The sequence below is a fragment of the Nothoprocta perdicaria genome, unplaced genomic scaffold, assembly GCF_003342845.1.
Source record: "Nothoprocta perdicaria isolate Ctin4 unplaced genomic scaffold, notPer1 scaffold_34, whole genome shotgun sequence".
Classification (NCBI taxonomy): Eukaryota; Metazoa; Chordata; class Aves; order Tinamiformes; family Tinamidae; genus Nothoprocta; species Nothoprocta perdicaria.
In genome coordinates, this window is record NW_020455577.1 from 570,643 (window position 1) to 590,903 (window position 20,261).

Here is a 20,261-nt window from a genome sequence, read left to right on the forward strand (position 1 = left end):
CCGGGAATCACTAAGGTGCCGGTAGGGGATCAACCTGCAGATATTGAGCATCAAATCAGAGAGATGATCATGCAGTTCATCTCTCGGGAGAACTGCCTGATCTTGGCYGTGACTCCAGCTAACACTGATCTGGCCAACTCAGATGCGCTGAAGTTAGCTAAAGAAGTGGACCCTCAAGGTGAAGCATGAGAGAATGTCCAGCTGTTTTTTGTTCTTTAGTAACATAAATGGAAATATGTAATAACTAAAACTATTATATGTTTTACTGCTTATATATTATGATATAGATCTGTGTATGCCTTCTCGTATGGCCCTCATCGAAATAGTCATTTGTTAGCTCAGCATAATTGGGAGGTTGGTGCAAAGTTGATTTTCTTTAATTGTTTTTTTTTTTCTTTTTTCTTTTTTCTTTTTTCTTTTTTCTTTTTAAATAACTTTTGTAACAGCTCGCAAAAGCTGTTGGCAATTGGCCCTTGATGCCAATGGGTTTTCTGGCTACTTTATCATGAATTTTATACAGTAGTGTCATGGGAATGCAGAATCTATTTAAAGAGATTTGAAGAATGTATTTCTTCATTTTCAAAAGGGAAATGATCTCTTTTCTGGCACTTCCCACCTTGCAGCTTTGCCTGGTGTTGTGCGTGATGCATGCTTTGAGAATACCACATTTTTAATAAGTATTATGGAATTCTAAGATATAATTGACCTTTCTGACTATCATTGATCCTTTGTCATCTTTCTCTCCCCCCACCCCGGTCAGGCCTTAGGACCATTGGCGTGATCACAAAATTGGATCTAATGGATGAAGGAACAGATGCAAGAGAAATTTTAGAAAACAAACTACTCCCCCTTCGTAGAGGTGAGAATGTTCAGCTGTCTGTATTCTACATAACATAGACAATGATTTGGGTCAGAGTGGTGTACAAAACGGTTCCTAAGGTGAATCAAAGGCTACCTAGGTCTTAATGAGTTGCAGTGTTCTTATCGTTATTTAAACAGCAAATATAATAGGAGGTCATGGACAAATATTGAATAATTAAAAGACACTTTTACTGGACCAAGAAAATAGGTGCTGTAAATAGGCCATTCCAGGAGCAAATAATGTCAGAATAAGTAGTAAGCAAATCTTTTCTGTGCTAAGCTGCTCTGGCTTGCCAAAAGAGACGCTATTTCCCTATGTATCCTGGAAACGAGCCCCAGAGCTCTGGTAACTTTATTTTAAACCAAGTTTTGCCCCTTTCAGATATTTTCTATGTGATTGTTCCTCCAGCTACTGTCACAGACACTTGCGCTTTTAGCAGTGTCAAGAATTTTGATTCTAATTACACTTTACTAAYGAGACTATCTCCTTATCCTGTAACACAAAAAACAGTCTAGGAATATGTTGAACTGGGTTCTTACTGTATTTGAATCAATGATTTAGTCATCATTGAATTATTGCAGTACTTCTACAATACCTGAATTTCTTTGGTTTTCTGTTGTTTTAGGTTATATTGGTGTTGTAAACAGAAGCCAGAAAGACATTGATGGGAAGAAGGATATCAAGGCAGCTCTCCTAGCAGAAAGGAAATTCTTTCTTTCACACCCCGCATACCGGCATATGGCAGATCGGATGGGAACACCGTATCTCCAGAAAGTTCTAAACCAGGTAAAAGCTGAGATGTGCATGGTGAAAGACAGCTTTTATAATGATAGAAACAATAATAAAAAAAAATCTTATTAAAAGCCAAGTGCGTCAATGAACCTGACTTATTATTTCCTTCCTTTAACTTTTTGAAGTTTCATAATGAAATAAACAAAGCTGTTTATTACATGTGGCTTATGCAAATTCCCTGTGAGAAGTAGAGGGTCTAATATTCAGGCTCCTGTCAGTGTAGAGCTAAAATAATTGTCTGATAGCAATAAAAATAATTGTCCTGTTAGCAAGGATGGCAACTACCATCACATTTAAATACTGCTTTCTTCAGAGTAAATATGAGTTTTTTTTGCTCAAGAATGAAAGAAATTGTTCAGATTTGCTTGCTTATGATCTAGGCATAAATAGCACTGTATTTTATGACTGTAGTTTCTCAGATCTAGAAGTTCTGCAACATAATTGAAGTGTTTTTAATATATTACATTARGCTTTGGAAATGAAATTGCTTGTTTAACTCGCAGTTAATTCGGACTGAACCTTAGGCCATAACWCCAGTTACAATTGCAATAAAATAATGTGGACATGCTTACTACAATCTTAGAAAACTTGTTGGGAAGCAATGAGCTATTRATATTGTACTTTTGTTTTCTGTGTTTGGTTTTTTTAATTTTTAACTTTATGATCTACACTTTGTTCTGTTTTTAGCAGAAACAATGCACCATATGCTATTGATGTAGGTGACATACAGTTATGAGAGCACTTTGTTCGTAYTACCTTTTTCCTTGTAATTTAAGACCTGGTCTTAAAAATTGATGTGAAAATGTCAGATCACTGCTACCTCTAGTAGGAAATAGAGAAGTCTGTTTCCCGTTTAGCTGAGGAGAGTCCTGTTACTTATTTTTTCATCAAGACAGTGCCAGTACATAATCTTCACTATTAGATGTTTCTCTTTTTGTTAGTTGGGCGAGATCTAGGAGTCAGGGATCATTGATGGATGAGAGTTCTGTGTCCATCAGTAAGAAAACCACCAGGCAGTAGACTGGTAACAGCACTTTCGTGTCAGGAGTTGTTCTCCGCAAAGTGGAGCTCTAGAGGCAGTAAATCTTAGTCTCRGGTACTCAAGTTTTCTGAAGGAGGTCTGTAGGTCATGAAAGTTTGCTCTGAGAGAGACACATATGCCCTGTGTCCATGATTCCTGATKCCATTCCTCTGACAAGCTTATTAATCTCGCTAGCAGATAGTAACAAAAAATATAGTGTGTCTATTAATCTTGCTTTAAAGCCCAAACCTATTCATTTGTATTTAGCATTGGTTGGGATGCTACGAGTAGCCTGTTCTCTAGGCAAGCATGATCAGAGTGTCTATTTAAGAAGGATTCCACACTGTCATGTTGCAGTTAGCTATCCTATTGACTCCTTTTTGAGTCATCTAGTTTCCAAATGTCTGTTTGAGCAACAGACAACGTAGTGCGAACATAGGTAGTGTGTGCCTTAAGGTGATGAACCTCATAGCAAGTTTGAGGAGGACAAGATCAAATCATGCACATCTTCCTAAAGTACTTGATAATGCAGTATGATTTATTTGAAACGATCAGATTGTGTTCTTGGCATTCCTACAAGTCAAACTTCCTAAGACTGTTTTCTCCAGTTCACTGTCGAGCTGTGGCCTTTGCTCTCGGATAAGCAGAGATCAGATTTACCTGAATCTGTCAGTCTGACAGAAGTTAGGAGCAGCAGAGATACAGTATTATTTATTCAGAGGAGCAAAGCTAAGTGGTTGTTCTGCTTAATTTCTTGCTACAGTGACTTTGCGGCTGTGTACCTTGACAGTAGAGATGAAATATTCTGTGGATTAATGTGAAAAGAATACTAATGCCATTTATTTGTGCTGCAGAAATAACTTTTCAGCAGAGTGCAAGAACTCAGCTGCACTTGGAATGTTTTGCTTTTTTATTATATACTAAATGCTTAATACATCTTATTTTTGAGACTGAAATAACTGAGGTTTTTATGAGCTGTTTTATGCATTTAAATATTCCAGTATGAACTGTTTGCGTTCTGGTAGAAGACTATGTGTTTGTCTGCCACTGTATGGAGAATGTTATGGGTGAGAGAAACTTTGCAAGTGTCATCCCTGAGATACTAAATACCTGTTAAGGTTTGTGGTTTCAGGTGAAATTTAAATTTCTCTGTATCCACAAGGTGGTGCTCCAGGGAGTAACTTTTTCTTTGAGGTTAAGGATTTCAGTATATAATATCCTTCGTTCATTGCTTGCCTGAATGGGGCCTGGGGAGAGAAGAGAGTTTGCAATAAGTTGCAAGTTTATTTTGTTTTTAATCAGGAAACTGTTCAAATGGAGCATTTACAGCACAAGTGAGATATAGTGTTTTCAGAATATTTTTCAGGATTGAAAATTGATACTCTTGAAGGAGAAGTTAGAACTTCTTTTTTCAGGCAAAGAACTGTTTCGAAAAGCTAAAATGCTACAATCTTAATGAAGGAAAACTCTCTTTCTCYTTTAGTATATTCTGTAGAAGGGAACAGAAATAATATGGTGGTGACATTTCTTAATGGTGAGAGTCCCAAGAAGGTACTCTGTGCTTCTGTGTTTCCTTCCATCACCCTTCTGAAGTAGCGGTCGATTTTCAGAGTCTGTCCCTTTCTTTGGCTTGCCTTCTGCTGTAAAGGAGTCATCCAGCACCAGCTGAGCAGCAACTTGGCTTTCCTGCAGCCTTTTTCACAAGGGAATGTTAGATACGATGCCTTTACTGATGCCTGTATAATAATAGCAGTGATTTAAATAGATCAGTCTAGGAAGTAATAGGGCCCAGCGCACAAGAGGACCAAGAAATTTTTCAAGTTTCCATATATCCATGAAAGGGTATGTATTGTTCTTTAACAGTCTCCACTGCTACGAAGACCAAAAAGAAACACAGTTCATGGTTGATAAGTCAGAAGGAAATGGCTGTGCTTTTCCTTTCAGCTGCATTTAGAATATAAAGGGTCTTTTATTTATTTATTTATAGCAACTTACCAATCATATTCGAGACACCTTGCCAGGCTTCAGGAGCAAACTCCAGGGCCAGCTGCTTTCTATAGAACATGAAGTAGAGGTGTACAAAAACTTCAGACCAGAAGATCCAACCAGAAAAACTAAAGCCCTGCTGCAGTGAGTGACTACTTTTAATTTTCTTATCCGATGTGTAAAATTTGTTTGTTTTACCTTTCTAACTGCTTATATTTAATCTTTGATCAAGGCTTTGATCAAGGATATTATATGCGAGCTCCAAATAGCATATTTGGTGTATATACATATKTGTATATATAATAGTAGCAAAATATAAATATATATATGTATATATTTTTTAACATCTTTAGCTACTTAATCTTTTGGTAAGGTTTTCCCTAAATTAATTTTAATAGTCATATAAAAGAGATGAAGTAGAATAGGAAAAGATGCAAAGATTGGCAGCATAGGTGATCGAAGGTCAGAATCTGTTTCTGATTGCACAGGCAGATCCTTGAGCTTGCATAAAGAATGGCTGCAGGCCAAGGGATGAGATTGCATTACAAATCTATACGGCGATGAGGCTGAGGAAGGAAGTTTTTTTCCCCAGTATAGGAACTTGAGCATCTGAAAGATCTCAAGCGATAGCAAGTTTAAAGTTAACTGCAGAAGGTAGTTCTTCATATGATGGGTGCTTAAGTTACAGGAATCCATGCTGCAGAAGCTGATTCTAACAACCCGTGTGTTTTCAGAAAGCAGCTAGGCAAATTCTTGGGAATGTGAAAAATATTTAAGCTTAATAAGCACAAGGACATTTCTCTATATGGAACCTGTAAACATCAACTTATTGAGGCCAAGAGAGCAGCTGGAGAAATGTAAGCTGGACACTGTAAGCTTGTCCCCAGTTTGGACTTTTCCCTAAGCACCTGTTACAACACGGCTTTTCTTCCGCTCCAGAGGAAGACCCAATGTCCAAAGGGTCACTGTGGAGAAATGAGCTCTACTCAAAGGATACATGTTATCCTGAGACTGACCGTTTTTGCCTACCCCTTGAGTTTTTTTTTTTTTTAATAGCATCTCAGTGTGGGTGTGTTTTTCTATCAAAATAAATTGTGTTAGCTTAAACCAAGATTTTTATTTGCTTATCCTACTACAGAGATTGCAATTGTTTGTTTTTTTCTAAAATGTGTATGTAATAGATGCTTGTAACCTTTACAGCTTTGTCATCACTAATAAAATCAGGAAGTAACGTGGTACCCTGTCATATTTATAGTTGACTTTAGCATGTAGTTTCATAAAAATATTTAAAAATACAAAGAAAGCAAGTAGTATCATAATCTGTATTCCATGGGGAGTGAGAATTGTGCAGATGTAGAAGATTTGATTTACAAAGACTGTGAGTAGAACAGCACCTTGCATGGACAACTTGAATGAATGAATGGTTATAACTGTTGATCTTCTTGTCAACTCCCAGACATATTTTAGTTGAGCAATAGTAGTCACATGGTACTGAAATATGGGGTTGGTAGCTGACATGCTTAAGTGTTTTTGTTTGTTTCCCACCTTTGAAATTTAGGATGGTCCAACAATTTTCAGTGGACTTTGAAAAAAGAATCGAAGGATCAGGAGATCAGGTTGACACATTAGAGCTCTCAGGAGGTGCGAAAATCAATCGTATTTTCCATGAACGCTTTCCTTTTGAACTGGTGAAGGTATTTATCTTCCTGTGTATTTTGAGTTTTATATGTGTGTGTTTTACATGCATATTAATAGAAGTAAAACAAAGAAGGCTTCATTGGGAATAAATTACACTAAATAATAATTTGGATACTTCTTGCTAAGAATTGCAAGATACAATATTTAGATTGTAACTGTAGTCTCAGTTCCTACTGTTTTCCTTGTCTTTTTATGTGAGTGTATGTGTGTGCTTGTTTTTCAATTCTTTTTTTGGCATCTTCATTCTGCTTAGATGGAGCAGGGACGCAACTGTAGTTGTTATGATTGAGGTTGCTCTGTACAAGTTAGCTAGACTATATTAAAATGAGAGTTGTGGAAAATAGCCATTTTTTGGCTTTTTGTCTTCTGAGAGTAAAACAAAGTTTTAATTCTCATGTTTTTATGATGGGAAGGGAGAGAGAAGCAAATTTCCTGTTCAGAGTCTACTTCCCCTACCCCATCCTGCCTCCATTATATCTTCCCTTACCTGTTCATCCCTCGGCTAACACTAAGCTGATGTTCAGTGGACTCTGTGAACTAATGAAAACCGATCTCCTATGGTTATATGTTGGGTTATATGTACATTCACCTTTTGTTTTTGTTCAGTTCACTTCAGCATSCCCTCACCTTGTCCCCCATTGTATTTTTAGTCCCCCTTTCTTCTGCAATTTGTTCCTTAAGCTTCCTTTTCACCTGGTCAGCTCCCTTGATGACSAGGTGATTGACCAGCTCCCTGGTCAGCTCCCCAACTTTCAGCTGGACAAAGACAAGGTCGTGACTGTTTCCAAGATGGAAATGTATTGATTAGTTAGAAGGGCAGCTGGACAGATACATGATGGGCTTAAATAATAACCTTTTTGTTCAAAAACTATTTCAATTTAACTAGAATCTTTCCCTTCTTGACAGCTAAGGTGCCAAAAAATTATGGGTATTTCATAGACTACTACTCTCTCAAATTTGGTTTAAAAAAGAGTAGAGTGGGAAGGAGAGAATAAACAGAGAACATAATCATAAAGCAGTGCAAATTCTAAGAAATCAGACTTGAAAATTTGCATTTTCCAATATTTTGGTTTACCGTGTTATCTCATGTTTCTCTTGGGGTGTTCTGCAAAATCATTCCATCCTTTAGTGTGTCTGGAAGGGTGCATAATTTGCAATGGTCTTTGGTGCTGCCAGTAGCCTTAGTGTTAAAATGTTTTAGAATAATTTTGTTTCATGTTTAGCATAAGTTAGAAATGAGTATTTTGCCAATTGCATTTGTCTGTCTTGTAGTTATATTGGGAAAAGTAGTATTTTCTATTTTATTTAAGAGCTATCTTTAATATGATCTCAAATATTTTTTGTTTCTTTAGATGGAATTCAATGAGAAAGAACTGCGGAGAGAAATAAGTTATGCAATCAAGAACATACATGGTATCAGGCAAGTGCTCCCATGCTTACAGGCTCATACACATGTGTGTGTTTTTTAGTCTTTGGACATACTTGCTATCTTTTCCAAGTTACAAACTCACTGATTCCAGCACCTGACTTCTTTTCCTCCAAACCTTCACACTTTGGTAAGGCTTCTTGCTCCTGCTAAAGTACGTAATTTTTAACTTCTGATATAATACAGGATTTGCAGGATTTCTGCAACTGTTTGAAAGTCTGCATTCATARTGGGGCAATTCTTAGCTATCTTTTAATTACCCTATCTGTTAAATTCAGTATCAGCTGCAAATACTATATCAAGTTTTGGATGCATGGTGGACATCACTGAAGGAGAACAAAACCTTTACCGAAACTGTGTTCCTTCATAATAATGCCTGTGGCTTTGGGAAAGCTAACGTAGTAGCTCATGTGGGAAATTTTTAGTTTCTATACTGAAATTTGATCTTCTCTTATAAAGATTTTTTAAAAGAGGGGGGGGGAAAAAAAAGGAAATAATTTTGCTTGATAGTACACAAGCTCTGTGGACAAGTCAGAAAAGGTCTAGAAAGTAAATAATGAAACACCAGTTCAGAGGCCACATGTGATGGCATTTAAAACTTGACATGTTAGTCTGTTGGGAATGCTACTGGAATTTGGGATATTATGACTGTTACAGTTGAGTGAAGTTCTGCTTCAAAGCCTGACTATTAGGTATGATTGTTAGATGTCAAAGATGTTTGTTTTTTCCCTGGCTCCTTCAGTGTCAGATGTGTCTGGATATTAAACTAACATCACCTCAAATATTTTCTACTAGTACAACCTATACTTCTAGCTATTTTGGGTGCTTATTAACATGGTAGTTCTTAAGCAGTGCCCTGCAAAGCCGTTTCCTTAGGCTTTTTCCACTTTTTACCTCAGAATGCTTTTCAGAAGTAATTCTCACCGGTTTATAAAAGGAAGCTATAATTCCTGTTTATGTTTCTGTGTCTGAGTGGTGTTATGGCCGTATGAACTGTGAGAACAAAATCGTCAGACCCCTATTAAAGTTTCTTCCATTGTATCATTCGTAAACCTCATGTAGAGCAAGACAAATCAAAATGTGGCACKCACCAACAGTAGGCTGGCAAAGTCTGATTTTTGGCTCTGAATGTACATCTGCCTGATTSTTGCTGCCTTTCTGACAGGTGAAAGCTTGCAGCTCCCCCTTCTGGCATTAAATAAGAGCTTCTGCCTGCCTGTTCTCTCTTATTGTTTAATTAACTGGATTAGATTTAATTCATTTTACTCAAATAGACTAGATGGAATTCATTCATATACCTACTGCAGAAAAATTATTTATCTTTGTATTATTCTTTATTATATATATATTTTTATATATAATCTATAGTAAAAACAATGTATATATGCATATATACACACACTTTTTTTTGTGTGTGTGTATATATATATATTATATATGCACATATACACACACACCCCCGTCCATGTACATATGCAGTTTTTGCTCTAAGAGTCTCCTTATCTCTTTGGAATGTCTGTTCAGTAGGGACTTTCAGATCCATGTCTATTTAGCTGTTTTTGTCCTTTAAGATGTAGAACATATTCCAAAAGGCCCGACTTTGGGGATTTTTCTTCCCCTCCACCCACTTCTGAGCATTTAGTTTCTTTTGAAATTCTTGCTTACACTATTTTGCCTCTTAGTGTTGTGGAAAAAGTTCTTGTTACCTGCATAGGAAAGGCTGTGCTGGAAATGTTAGCAAGGTGATTTGGAGAGCTCTAGGTCCTGTGACCTTGTGGCTATGAAATACCCTCTTACCTGACAACTGGTGAAATGCAAATATTCTCCAAATCATCTCTTACCTATTTCTACCTTCTTTCACTAGTGTATTCTGTCAGAAGAAATAATCTATAATAGACTACCTTGTTTTTTCCAAAAGGGGAGGGTAAGTGACTATTTGAGGCCAAGGTAAAGGACTAACACTGAAGGACCCATTCGAAAGGTATTCGTTAAACTGGTTAATTATCTGAAGATATGAGCAGTTCAGTAGAAAATATTATTTTCATATATTAGTGTTAATGCCTTACATATTCTGTTATGTCCACAGAACAGGTTTGTTTACTCCAGACATGGCATTTGAGGCTATTGTTAAAAAACAGATAGTGAAGCTGAAAGGACCTTGCTTAAAAAGTGTGGATCTGGTGATGCAAGAGTTGATCAACACTGTCAAGAAGTGCACTAAAAAGGTAAATTGCCGAATAGATTTGTATGGAATATTATAACAGAAAAGCCTCTTCACAGTTTTATGATATTATTTCATATCTAACACTTACTGAAGAGATTAAGATGATACTAAAGCAGTTAGGACTTCTGCAATACCCAAAATAATGTAGTGCTGAAAATGTTRATTTTTTTGATTCCTGTATTTTGAATCTACGTATGTGGTGGTTGGGGTTTTATTTTTTGAGTCATCTGTTGCCCTTACTTTCCTCGTTATAACCCTGTTCTCATTGGTATTGCAAATGGAGCGTAGGCAGCCGTTCTGCCCATGTGTAAATCGGAGGAAAAGCGTTGTGCTCTAAATGTATGGTTTATTATTATTATTATTATTATTATTATTATTATTATGATGCAAGTAAGAGGAAGAAACCATGAAACCTTTGTGGAGCAAAGGCCTCAGATGTAGTCAGAGTAAATATATTGAGGAGAAAATGCTTTGTCTGTGATGAAATTTTACCAAGTAGCACTACATTTCTTTGAGTAAGGGGGACACTAAACTTATCCTGTGCTTTCTTCATGCATAAGCCTAAAACTTCCATTCTCCAACTGTGGAAGTGGAATACTAGGAAGGTTTCTTCTCCCTTCTACTTGTTCATGTTCTTGTGTTCATGCGTGGAAGCTTGCTGCATGGAAATGTCACACTCCTAAGTAGGAAGAACTGTTGTGTATTGAACTCTGGATGTGRAAGTGGTGTGTATCAATGAAAATATAGCTCAAGATTCCACAAATATAATAAACTAACAAGTCAGTTTATTAAAACTAAACATAGCTTTGCTATTAATATCTGAGAAGGGGTTTCTTGAAGTGTGTGCTTGGGTTTATGGTTTTAGAACAAAGCCCTTCTCTCCCTCTCCAACCCCCAGCTATGACTAAAGAATGTCAGATGTGGATTTGAGAGACACAAGGCTGACAGAATGCAGTCATCAGAAATCAATTGAGTATACGTCATGGACTCGGGGAGACTTCAACGGTCTGGTTATATTTCTGGTTTGCCTTCTCTTATTCTTGTGTTTTTCCCACCATTTCAGAATACAGGTCACCCTAAGAGTAGGTCTAGGTTGTGAGCACAGGTCTGCTGAGGTTGTTGAGAAATATTCTGCCTTGTCCTCTGATGGCTTTCTTGTACCAATGAGCCACTGAAGAAGCTTTTTTTGCAACCAGGAAAATATGGCAGACTTGTGGGAAAGATCACCAAGAAGCACATGCTTCAATATTTTGAGCTGAGTTTTTAGAGTTTTCACTTTTGCCAGTTTGGAAGATTGGTCATTTGAATTAATTGTGCAGATTCTTTTCCTGGGGCTAAAGTAGCTGGGACRGTTTTGCTGTTCACTTTTAAAAAGTGCCATGCTTGAGAGGTARAGATATTGCCACAAGATGGAGCCTTCAAAGAATGACACTTGGAAATTCAAGCACAAAAGGCACAGGAGAATAGAACTGTGGAGTTCCCTCAACACGAGACTGTTAAACTGGGCTTTGCCTGTGGGTATGATAAAGTGTGCCACACTCGGTGGCACTTGAGCTAGTGCTCTTGCAATATAGCATTTTTTTAGCATGCACTTACTGTTTAGGAGTTGTATCTGTGCCCATGTTTTGTGATTTCTGCATAGCCAGGTAAAATATACTTTACTTGGGGTATGTTGGCCCTTTCTTAGAATGGTTGACTGTTTGTGCTGAGCTTTTTTACTGTGCTATTAGTCCCACCTTTCAGGATGCAGAGATTTGGGAGAAAAATCTAACTTGTACCTTCATAGCCACTTCAGTGGAACTTTGTATTGGCAGTGCTTCATACACATGGATATACTTATATATATAGTGTGTGTGTGTGTGTATGTATATATGTTGATACCTTTTCTCTATATGTCTGTCCATCACATCGGTTCATTCAGGGCTCATGCAGTTTGCATGGTGGTGTGAARCCTGCAAGGACTTTCTGAACTCTAATCCTAGACCTGCGTTTGGAGTGTCCCACTGCTGTGCGGTGGGGTTGACCAGACTATGGCAACTTGGTTTGATTCTAGGGTCGTTTAAAGAGGCCATTTTATAGAAAATCAAGTTAGATAAATATTTAACATTTTACAGAGCTTGAAGTATGGTCATTCCATAGACATCTTTATTTCTTCCTTATGGATCAGCCTCTGTCTTTTCTTTTTGAGAGATTCACTTCATATCCAGACATAAAAAAAGAGCTGAAAATATTAGGATTCCAGTGTCGCAGTTGCTTTATTAAAAAAAAAAAAAAAAAAAAGTCTAGAAAGACTCACACCCTCACACCTGCAGAATCATCCTTCTCTTCTTGAATGCTCCATAGTGCAAAAACAATCCAAGGGTTTACATCTCTCCAGGTTTTATTCAAAAGTCACCATTGCTAGCAAATAAGGCTTAGTTTGTAATGTAGTAGACTTTATTTAGTACCAGCATATATAACACTTGMTTTCTTTTGAACAGAAAAGCTGGAGACTCCCCTGTCTGTACTTTGCTAAAGGCACCCTGAAGGTGTAAATTCTTATTCTTTTTGCTTTTTAGCTAGCAACCTATCCAAGGCTATGTGAGGAAACAGAAAGAATTGTTGCTGGCTACATCCGTGAAAGAGAAGAGAAGACCAAGGATCAGGTGAGAATAAATAAAGAGATTCATTTCTTTGAGAAAATGTGTGTAGAAGGACTCTCCTGGAGAACGTTTGTGCTATGTTAGAGGAGTTCTTCCATTCAAAGTACATTAAGATAGTGAAGGAATTCCACACACGCATCCCTTCCTAGCCAGGTTACATACTTGGGAAAAGCACAGAAAGCAACTTTCCATGTTCTTGARAATACTGCTCTTCTGACTGTTGAAAGTTGAACTCTTAAAGTATTTTTAAGTTCTATTCAGAGCAACCCCTCTAAGAACATTCATCAACCAGCCAAGCACTCAGATCCAGGAATGTTCAAAGCTTAGATTGCATGTGAGAAAATCTACTGGAAGTGGAAGCAGGAATTATGGTCTGGAGAGTACAGAGTTGGTTAACAGAAATATTTAGGAGAAGCAGGGGTAGGCAGAACCCCTGTATAGTTCTGTGCTCCTGGCTCTCTAGTTGTGTTCCTGTGCAAGCTGGGGAGCTGTGCAGCATGTCTTGCTTCTTTTCTCCTCGTCTGTGCTGTGAAAATAGTCTTTAAAGTAATTTTAAATATTTAAGTTTGCTTCAGGGAGCAGCTACCAGCTTTATGTAAATGCCAAGAATTGGTCAAATAAGTTATTGTCACATTCATATAATTACTGATTAACAATAGCTGCTAACAGTATAAATCAAAACGATAGTGAGACATTTCTGAGAGGTAAGAACTAGATGTTAAATCCTCCCTGTCTTTGCTTGGTGTGAGGGTCTTCGTGTCTTTTGGAAATGCTGAAGAATTTGGGAGTGATGCCATATTTGTGGAGCTGCATAGAAATAACTGTGTGTGCTTTGAGGAGATCAGATGCTGAAGAAAAGAATCCAGGCAAGCTTATTGTCTAATGCTTAGGTCTTATTCAAAAACACAGCAGCATGATGCCTTGATAAGGCCCAGTAAGGCATTTAGGAATTGGGGCTTCAAATTGAAAGCAAATTGGTGGGATTTTTATCCATGGATAGAGCGTTCTATTTTCATGAAGTGGTCATTGCTTTAATATTTTATCAAAATAAAACTTACTTTCACAACTGAGGCATATCCATCCAAATGCCCTTGCTCACCATAGTCTGGCAATAGAATTTACTGATAATGCTGAGGCACAGTCAGCATGTGAACAGGATTACATAATTATGTGACTTTATACTATTAGTCCTGGTTATGAAGCTTTAAATAGGAGAAAATGCTAGAAGGTTTTCTCTTTTCTTATGTGTTCAGACAGGTTTCTTAGGAAATTTGGAGACTCTGTGGTGGTGATTGATTAGGGTTTTTCGCTGCTCCCTGCTGAGAAGTAAAAGACTGAAAAGACAGTGGAGAAATTGCAGTCTTAGTTCCCTTCATATTGTGCATGTTCAAGAAACTGTTCAAGTGTGGAATGGAGTGAGCTTTCTCCAGTATCTTATCAAGTTYGCTGGCTAGTTAGACTGTGAAGTTTCATTTAAATTATTTCCTTGAGCCTCTGCTGCGTTTTATTAAACTCTTCTGCCTGTGTGTAATTAATCTTAACAAAATGAGCAACATCCTCCCAGGTAAAATTGGTCTGCAGGAAAAGGACAGCAGAATGGGAATTGCTCTTCTGTAGACTACCTTATTATACAAACGCAAATTCAGAAGCTGTGGGATTTAGGAAATGTGTCTTTCAGCTTGAATACTCATGAAACATTCAGTAATGCAGCAAACTCAAAGTTCTCTTCTTCTCTCCTTTCTCCTCAATCTTTCTTCACCCCATCCCCAACCCTCTTACTGGTCTCCCCTCTCTCCTTATAGGTATTGCTGTTGATTGATATCCAGGTATCTTACATCAACACCAACCATGAAGACTTCATTGGCTTTGCAAAGTATGTATATATGGACTCCATTATATGATACTGTTGTACTTTTTTTTAACTAAGTCCAAAATTTGACCCCARATTTGAAGTGTGGTAGTAGAGACATTCTTTCTCAGTATATACAGTCCTGAACTCTGTACACTTGTACTTACAGCGGGATTTTGTTCCTCAGCTCACATGCGTGCTTTCACTTGGAAGTCAAACTTGTATCTTGGTCTGGAGTAATGTGAATCTCTGGAAGCAGCTTTGGAGGCCTTGTGCCCTCACTAGGTCCATTTGAGGACCACAGACATTTGGGACCACAGATTTTGGCGGTCTTTCCACACTGCTACCTATTAATGCTTTGGGACCTATGCAACGGTATCTGGAACAGTGTTGCTGAGGGTAATAGATGTTGCAGAATTTGTGTGCCTGCTGGCTGTAGAGGAAAAATAGTTTCAGAATGCCCTCCAGGGATTGATTTGACAGTTCTCCTCACTTAATTGGAAAGACTCTGAGAATATTCTCTAGAATACTCTGGCATCCAGCAAGCTGGAAGGYCAGTCTCAGGGACTTTGTAGAAACATTTTGATGTTAGTGAAAATGTTAGAGATGTCTTTACTCCTTGAAGAATAAATGTTTCTTCAGTCATGTTCATGCCATATTTGTGACTTCAGACACTTATGACAGCAGGTTTTGTCTGTGTGTGTGATGTTAGCAACTAACTCTGGCACCACAGTATGTGTTATTCTACGACCTTTTATAGATGGCACTGTGGAAGGCCTTTGGCAGTATACTGTGAAGGATTAAAATATGGAATCAAGTAATCTAAGATGGAATTGGACGCAGCCAGGCGCTGTTTGTGTGTTTGGCTTGAACCAACTTCTCTGGTATTGTTTGCAGATCCTAGATACCTTTATCACTTCTCCTGAAAAATGACAGGATGTTGTAGGAATAGTAGCTGACCTTCTAGAGATCAGGATAACAACCTGTCAGCTATTTATTACACTTCATCCTTTTCTAACAGGAAAAAGCCTACTAAAAACACTCCATGTATGTACTATATACTTGGGTATGTGTACAGACAGCATATAGAATCATAATTCAGGTTCAAGAGAACCTGGGAGGTCATTTAGTCCAACCTCCTGCTCAGAGGATGGTCACTGTTAAATTCCTACCAGCTTGTACAGAGATTTTTTTTTTTTTCCAGTCAGATCTTGAAAACGTCCCAAACTAGAGAATCCCCAGCCTCTCTAGGGAAAAATACCTGTTCCAATGCCTGCCTATCCTCACTGGGAATTGTTGTTGTTGTTTTTTGTWATGTCAAGTTGGAAGCTCCCCTGCCGTATAGCCTTGGARCATGGACTGGCGGGGTTATCTGGAGCTGTGTAATTGTATCTCTCCTTGGAAGAACCTTTTATGACAGCTACTGCCGTGGGATATAGTTCAGTCTGTGGTCTTTGCTGCTGCATCTTTTCCAAGGAGCTGCAATGTTCAACTTGAGTTTCATGGAGAGCTTCTTCCCCCTTTTTCCAGTTCAGGCCTAGAAATTCACAGCCCCTGTGTGAGAGGCAAAAGAGACAACAAGTGACACTCCACCTAAGTTCACTGCACATGCTAAGTTTAAGGAAGAGTTTCTGTGGAAACTGATGGAAATGCAAGTATCTCTACTGAAGTGTGCTCAACTGGAAGATGAAGCTTGGATAGCTAAGAACAATTTAAAATTTAAAATATGTTGATGAACTAAATAGTAGAAAGCACATTTTTTAACTATAATCACRTTATTTTTACAATGGTTTTATATTAGAACCAGTAGCTTACAGATTTTTGCACTATCTAAACATCCTAGACTATAGTCTCCTGAGATGTCTTACTGTTTCATTTCTTTTTCTTGAACCTCCCAGCCAGTTGTCTTATGTTATTTCAGTGTTTTAGAGGTTTGTTAGCCATGTTCACAGGGAAGAAAGAGAGCTCAAGACATGTCAAAATACTTTGCAGCGTTGCAGGGCCAAAGACAGGTACAGTAGAATGAGAATTGACCTTAAAATGATCTAAGAATGCCAATATTTAGAATGATCTTGCTCTTAAGATAATTATAAGGACATATATTTACTTTTCTGAAATAAAGGGATACTAACGTTCATCTTGTTTAGCAGAGTACATGGTAAAATGTTATGACTGAATTTATTTGCAGTTGATATAAGCCAAACATAGCTACATGCTTCAATCTACAGGAAGAGTAATTTGTATTTAGGACAGTGAATAAAGGACTAATTGCTGGTCTTTGCTTCAAAGAAGTGACTTCCTCAATATGGCACCAGCTCTCTGTTCGGTTAGCTTCCCTAAGGCAGCAGAGAGAGAACAACCCAGAAGAGGGGCAATTTCTTAAACAATATTGTACGTGTTGTTGGAACAACAGGTCAGTGTTGGTGCAGGGTTAGTGTGTTCTCTGTGCAGGTCATTTAACTGTAATTTCTGCACTGTAATTTCTGCAGTCCACATGAGGCACTGGAGACCTGCAGTGTAATTTGGTCCCAAGTGGCTGGGTGACTCAGAGCAAAGCCCTTCAAACAGGGACATGTAGCAGTCGTGGTGGCACTGAAAGYGAGTGGCTTGCTCATGTGTTAGGGTGGTGCCCTCTTAAATGCAGGTTCGGAGCCGGGACAGATCTGGGCTTGTCAGGGAGAATACAGTTGCAGGATTTGGCCTGCAGGTTGTCATTCAAGCACAGCTCTTAGTTTTTCGTAGTGTTGGTAGTGAATCTAGTGTGTATATATATTTATATTTTTTTCCCTCCCAATTATTTAATGCTCACTGAAATGGTATAATCTTGTCCAAAAAAAAACACTGTCAATCTGATCTAATATTTTGATAGTGTGGTCTAACACAAATCACATAACACAAATGCCTTTAGAATTAACAGAAACTTGTATGCTTTTGAAATAGGAGTGTATTTTGATTCAGGAATAAGAATTACCAGAGTTCAAGAACTGGGTAAAATATTCTGAATATGTTTTAATTTCAAATATGGTCCATTCTTTTAAGATTCCAGCTTCTTAAACCAGCTTTTGTGACGGCTTCATCCACTGGTTGTATATTTAGATCCACAAAGTGTATGTAAATGTTAGAACAATATCCAAAACAAGCTGTCAGAACAAAGCTTCTAAAGAGCCTCTGGGTGTGCATGAACTGCCCTAAATAATGCCTTGCCTTTTGTCTCATTTTAATATTTGTAGAGGCTAATGTTTCCAAAGCCCCCAGATGAACCACACCTTCCGTATGCTGCTAGGAACCTTTACCAGGGCAAATAGGACATAGTTACAGAGGACATAACTAGCAGGGGCCACTGCTGTGCCTGTCTTTGCTSTGATAAGCAGGCAAATACCCTTTACTGTCAGAAAAAATAGTTGAAAAATACATTTGTATGTAATGAGTTTGCCATGTTGCTTTGTTACACTAGCTTTCCATGCTGGAATCGTAAGTAACTTTTATTGACAAAATCTACTGCTCAGGAACTGGTTTAGCTTTTGAGTTTCTTCAGAATAACTTTTTTCCTCTGCTTTCCTTAGTGCCCAACAAAGAAGCAGTCAGGTTAACAAAAGTGCAGTGGGAAATCAGGTAGGCACTTAACAGAGAATGGATTATGGCATGTGCAAATTCATACAAGCTGTTTTGGTTTTCTTGGCTGCATTTACTTCTTGTGAATGTATAATTTACTTTTTCTGCTTGAAACATATAGACGATACATCATCCTCTTGTTTTTTACTGAAGTTTTCAGAGCCACCTGACTTTCATTACTGTTATCATTTATTGCTTAATAACTCTGCTACCATTTGCACCGTAGTCTGCCCTTCCATGCTATTCAGTATATTGAATCTCTCATGTTACACTTAAGTGTATTTTTTTCATAAACTGCTAGCTTGTGATTTTTCAGAATCCGAAATGCTGGTGAGTAGTTGCTTGTATGTGCTTTGTCATACAGTAATTGTACTAGTTCTCACGCGTGCACAGCTTATATAACAGTGAAGAGGCAATCTTGCAAGCAAAGGATTTGCCTTTATCTCTTCTGAAAACTTCCAGTTGACTTGATAAAAAYGTTAACTACATACAATGCTCTCAAAGTAAACAGAATATAACTGATCAGTGGTCTCAGATTTAATAGCGATTTTGCTGAGATGCATTAATCACACTAAGTTATTATTTCTTTCTTCTTTTTATCGCGTGTGATACAGGATTGATTCTGCAAGGTGCTAAGTGCTCCTGAGCTTCACTTTTTCCTTTGTTTCTGCACAGACCAGGGGTGCTCAGTACATCACAGGATCAGTTCCTTGTTTTCTATGTGAAATTAAAATAATGAAAATGTTACAGGTGTAAAGTCTGTTCTTGTTGCCTGTCAGGGTTTTGCAGAGTTTGCACAGGAAGAAAACATTTTGACAGTAGTAAATTTTTTAAATGGTATAAGTGACTCTAGTGTTTAAAAAAAAAAAAAAAAAAAAAAAAAGGTGTAAAGATACTATGCATTAAGCTTTTGCATAATTTACTACTCCACTGATTGTTTTCTTGTGATGAAACAAATCTGAAGAGTTGAAAGGTCAAAATTTCAACATGTGATTACTGAACTTAGATGCTTCAGATTTCGTAGGGGAGTGATAAACCTGCAGTTCCTGAAAATTTCCCCATTTTTCTGTAGTGGATGAGGATTCCTGCATCTTCTGGAAATTCAGTGGTCTTTTGGGGAAAAGAAACTCCAAACTCTCCCTCCCGCCAAGTAGTTGCTATTCATTTCCAAGAGATTCGTCAAAATGATCCATAGTGTCTGGCATGTGCTGGTCCTCCAGAGCTTGACCGGCATGACTGACGTTTTTGGAAAAAATGCACTATTTGGGCTAGAATAAAAAAGAAAATTGAAAGGTCTAAACACTGAAATGTCTTCAAAGACTAGTCGCTCCCTTCTGAGGAGAGACTTCCTTCTTATCTAGCTGTGCAGGAACATGTGTCAAACACAACAACCGTCATTGCTTTGGAGTGTCCCATAAAAGGAAAACCAGTCAATTTATCTAATTCTTCAAAAATATACAAATGGGATGAAAAGTTCTGTGAGTGAATATTATCTCTCTAAAGAAATGGTGGGGGGGAAGGAGAGTTTTAAATAAGATTTTGAGATTTGATTGCTTGTTTTATAAAAGACTTTGCTGAGCTTTTAATTTTAAAAAGAATAAACAAGTGTTTGTAAGTTTTTTGGAGTTGAAAAGAATGAGAAAATGTTTCTGAAATAAAACTTCCTTTTTGTAATTTGCTATTTCAGGGAACCAATCTACCGCCTTCAAGGCAAATTGTACGAGCTAAGTTCTGTAAGCTTTATTGTTGCTTTTTCATTTAGCTTCTCGGAGGGGAAAGTTTGTCTCTAACTTAYTAGTTTAATACTTAATTAACTACTTAATGTTAAGCGATTTCATCCGTAATACTTCCTCAACACAGTATAAATGCAGTTCATCTCTTAACTGCTACTAACCYGCTGTTGTGAGTATGAACTAGTAGAACTTAAAATGTACTAAATGAAATTGGAGAAAACTAATATTGATTTATTGAGTTTCTCGAACTAAAATGACTAATTCATGTGTATTTTATATAACTGGAAAGCAGTATTTATCTGATATAARTGACTATTTGTAGTAAATATTTTTTAAAGGTGGGCAAATAAGGTTTTGGTAATAAGAAGGAAACATAAGGTGTTGCTCAATTAACTTATTGTTTATGCGTACCGATA

The 20,261-nt window shown here is 37.5% G+C and overlaps 1 protein-coding gene across 1 annotated transcript in view; it reads left to right on the forward strand.

Annotated features, from left to right (window-relative positions):
- Positions 1-20,261, forward strand: part of DNM3 (dynamin 3) — a 149,620-nt gene that overhangs the window by 21,931 nt on the left and 107,428 nt on the right. Inside the window, exons 5-15 of the mRNA XM_026043831.1 lie at positions 1-178; positions 761-859; positions 1,488-1,648; positions 4,663-4,805; positions 6,220-6,355; positions 7,712-7,779; positions 9,872-10,010; positions 12,568-12,654; positions 14,454-14,524; positions 18,064-18,112; positions 19,800-19,829. The exon at positions 1-178 is cut by the window's left edge and continues 1 nt beyond it. Coding sequence (XP_025899616.1) covers positions 1-178; positions 761-859; positions 1,488-1,648; positions 4,663-4,805; positions 6,220-6,355; positions 7,712-7,779; positions 9,872-10,010; positions 12,568-12,654; positions 14,454-14,524; positions 18,064-18,112; positions 19,800-19,829 — 1,161 coding nt within the window. The remainder of the gene's footprint in view (positions 179-760; positions 860-1,487; positions 1,649-4,662; positions 4,806-6,219; positions 6,356-7,711; positions 7,780-9,871; positions 10,011-12,567; positions 12,655-14,453; positions 14,525-18,063; positions 18,113-19,799; positions 19,830-20,261) is intronic.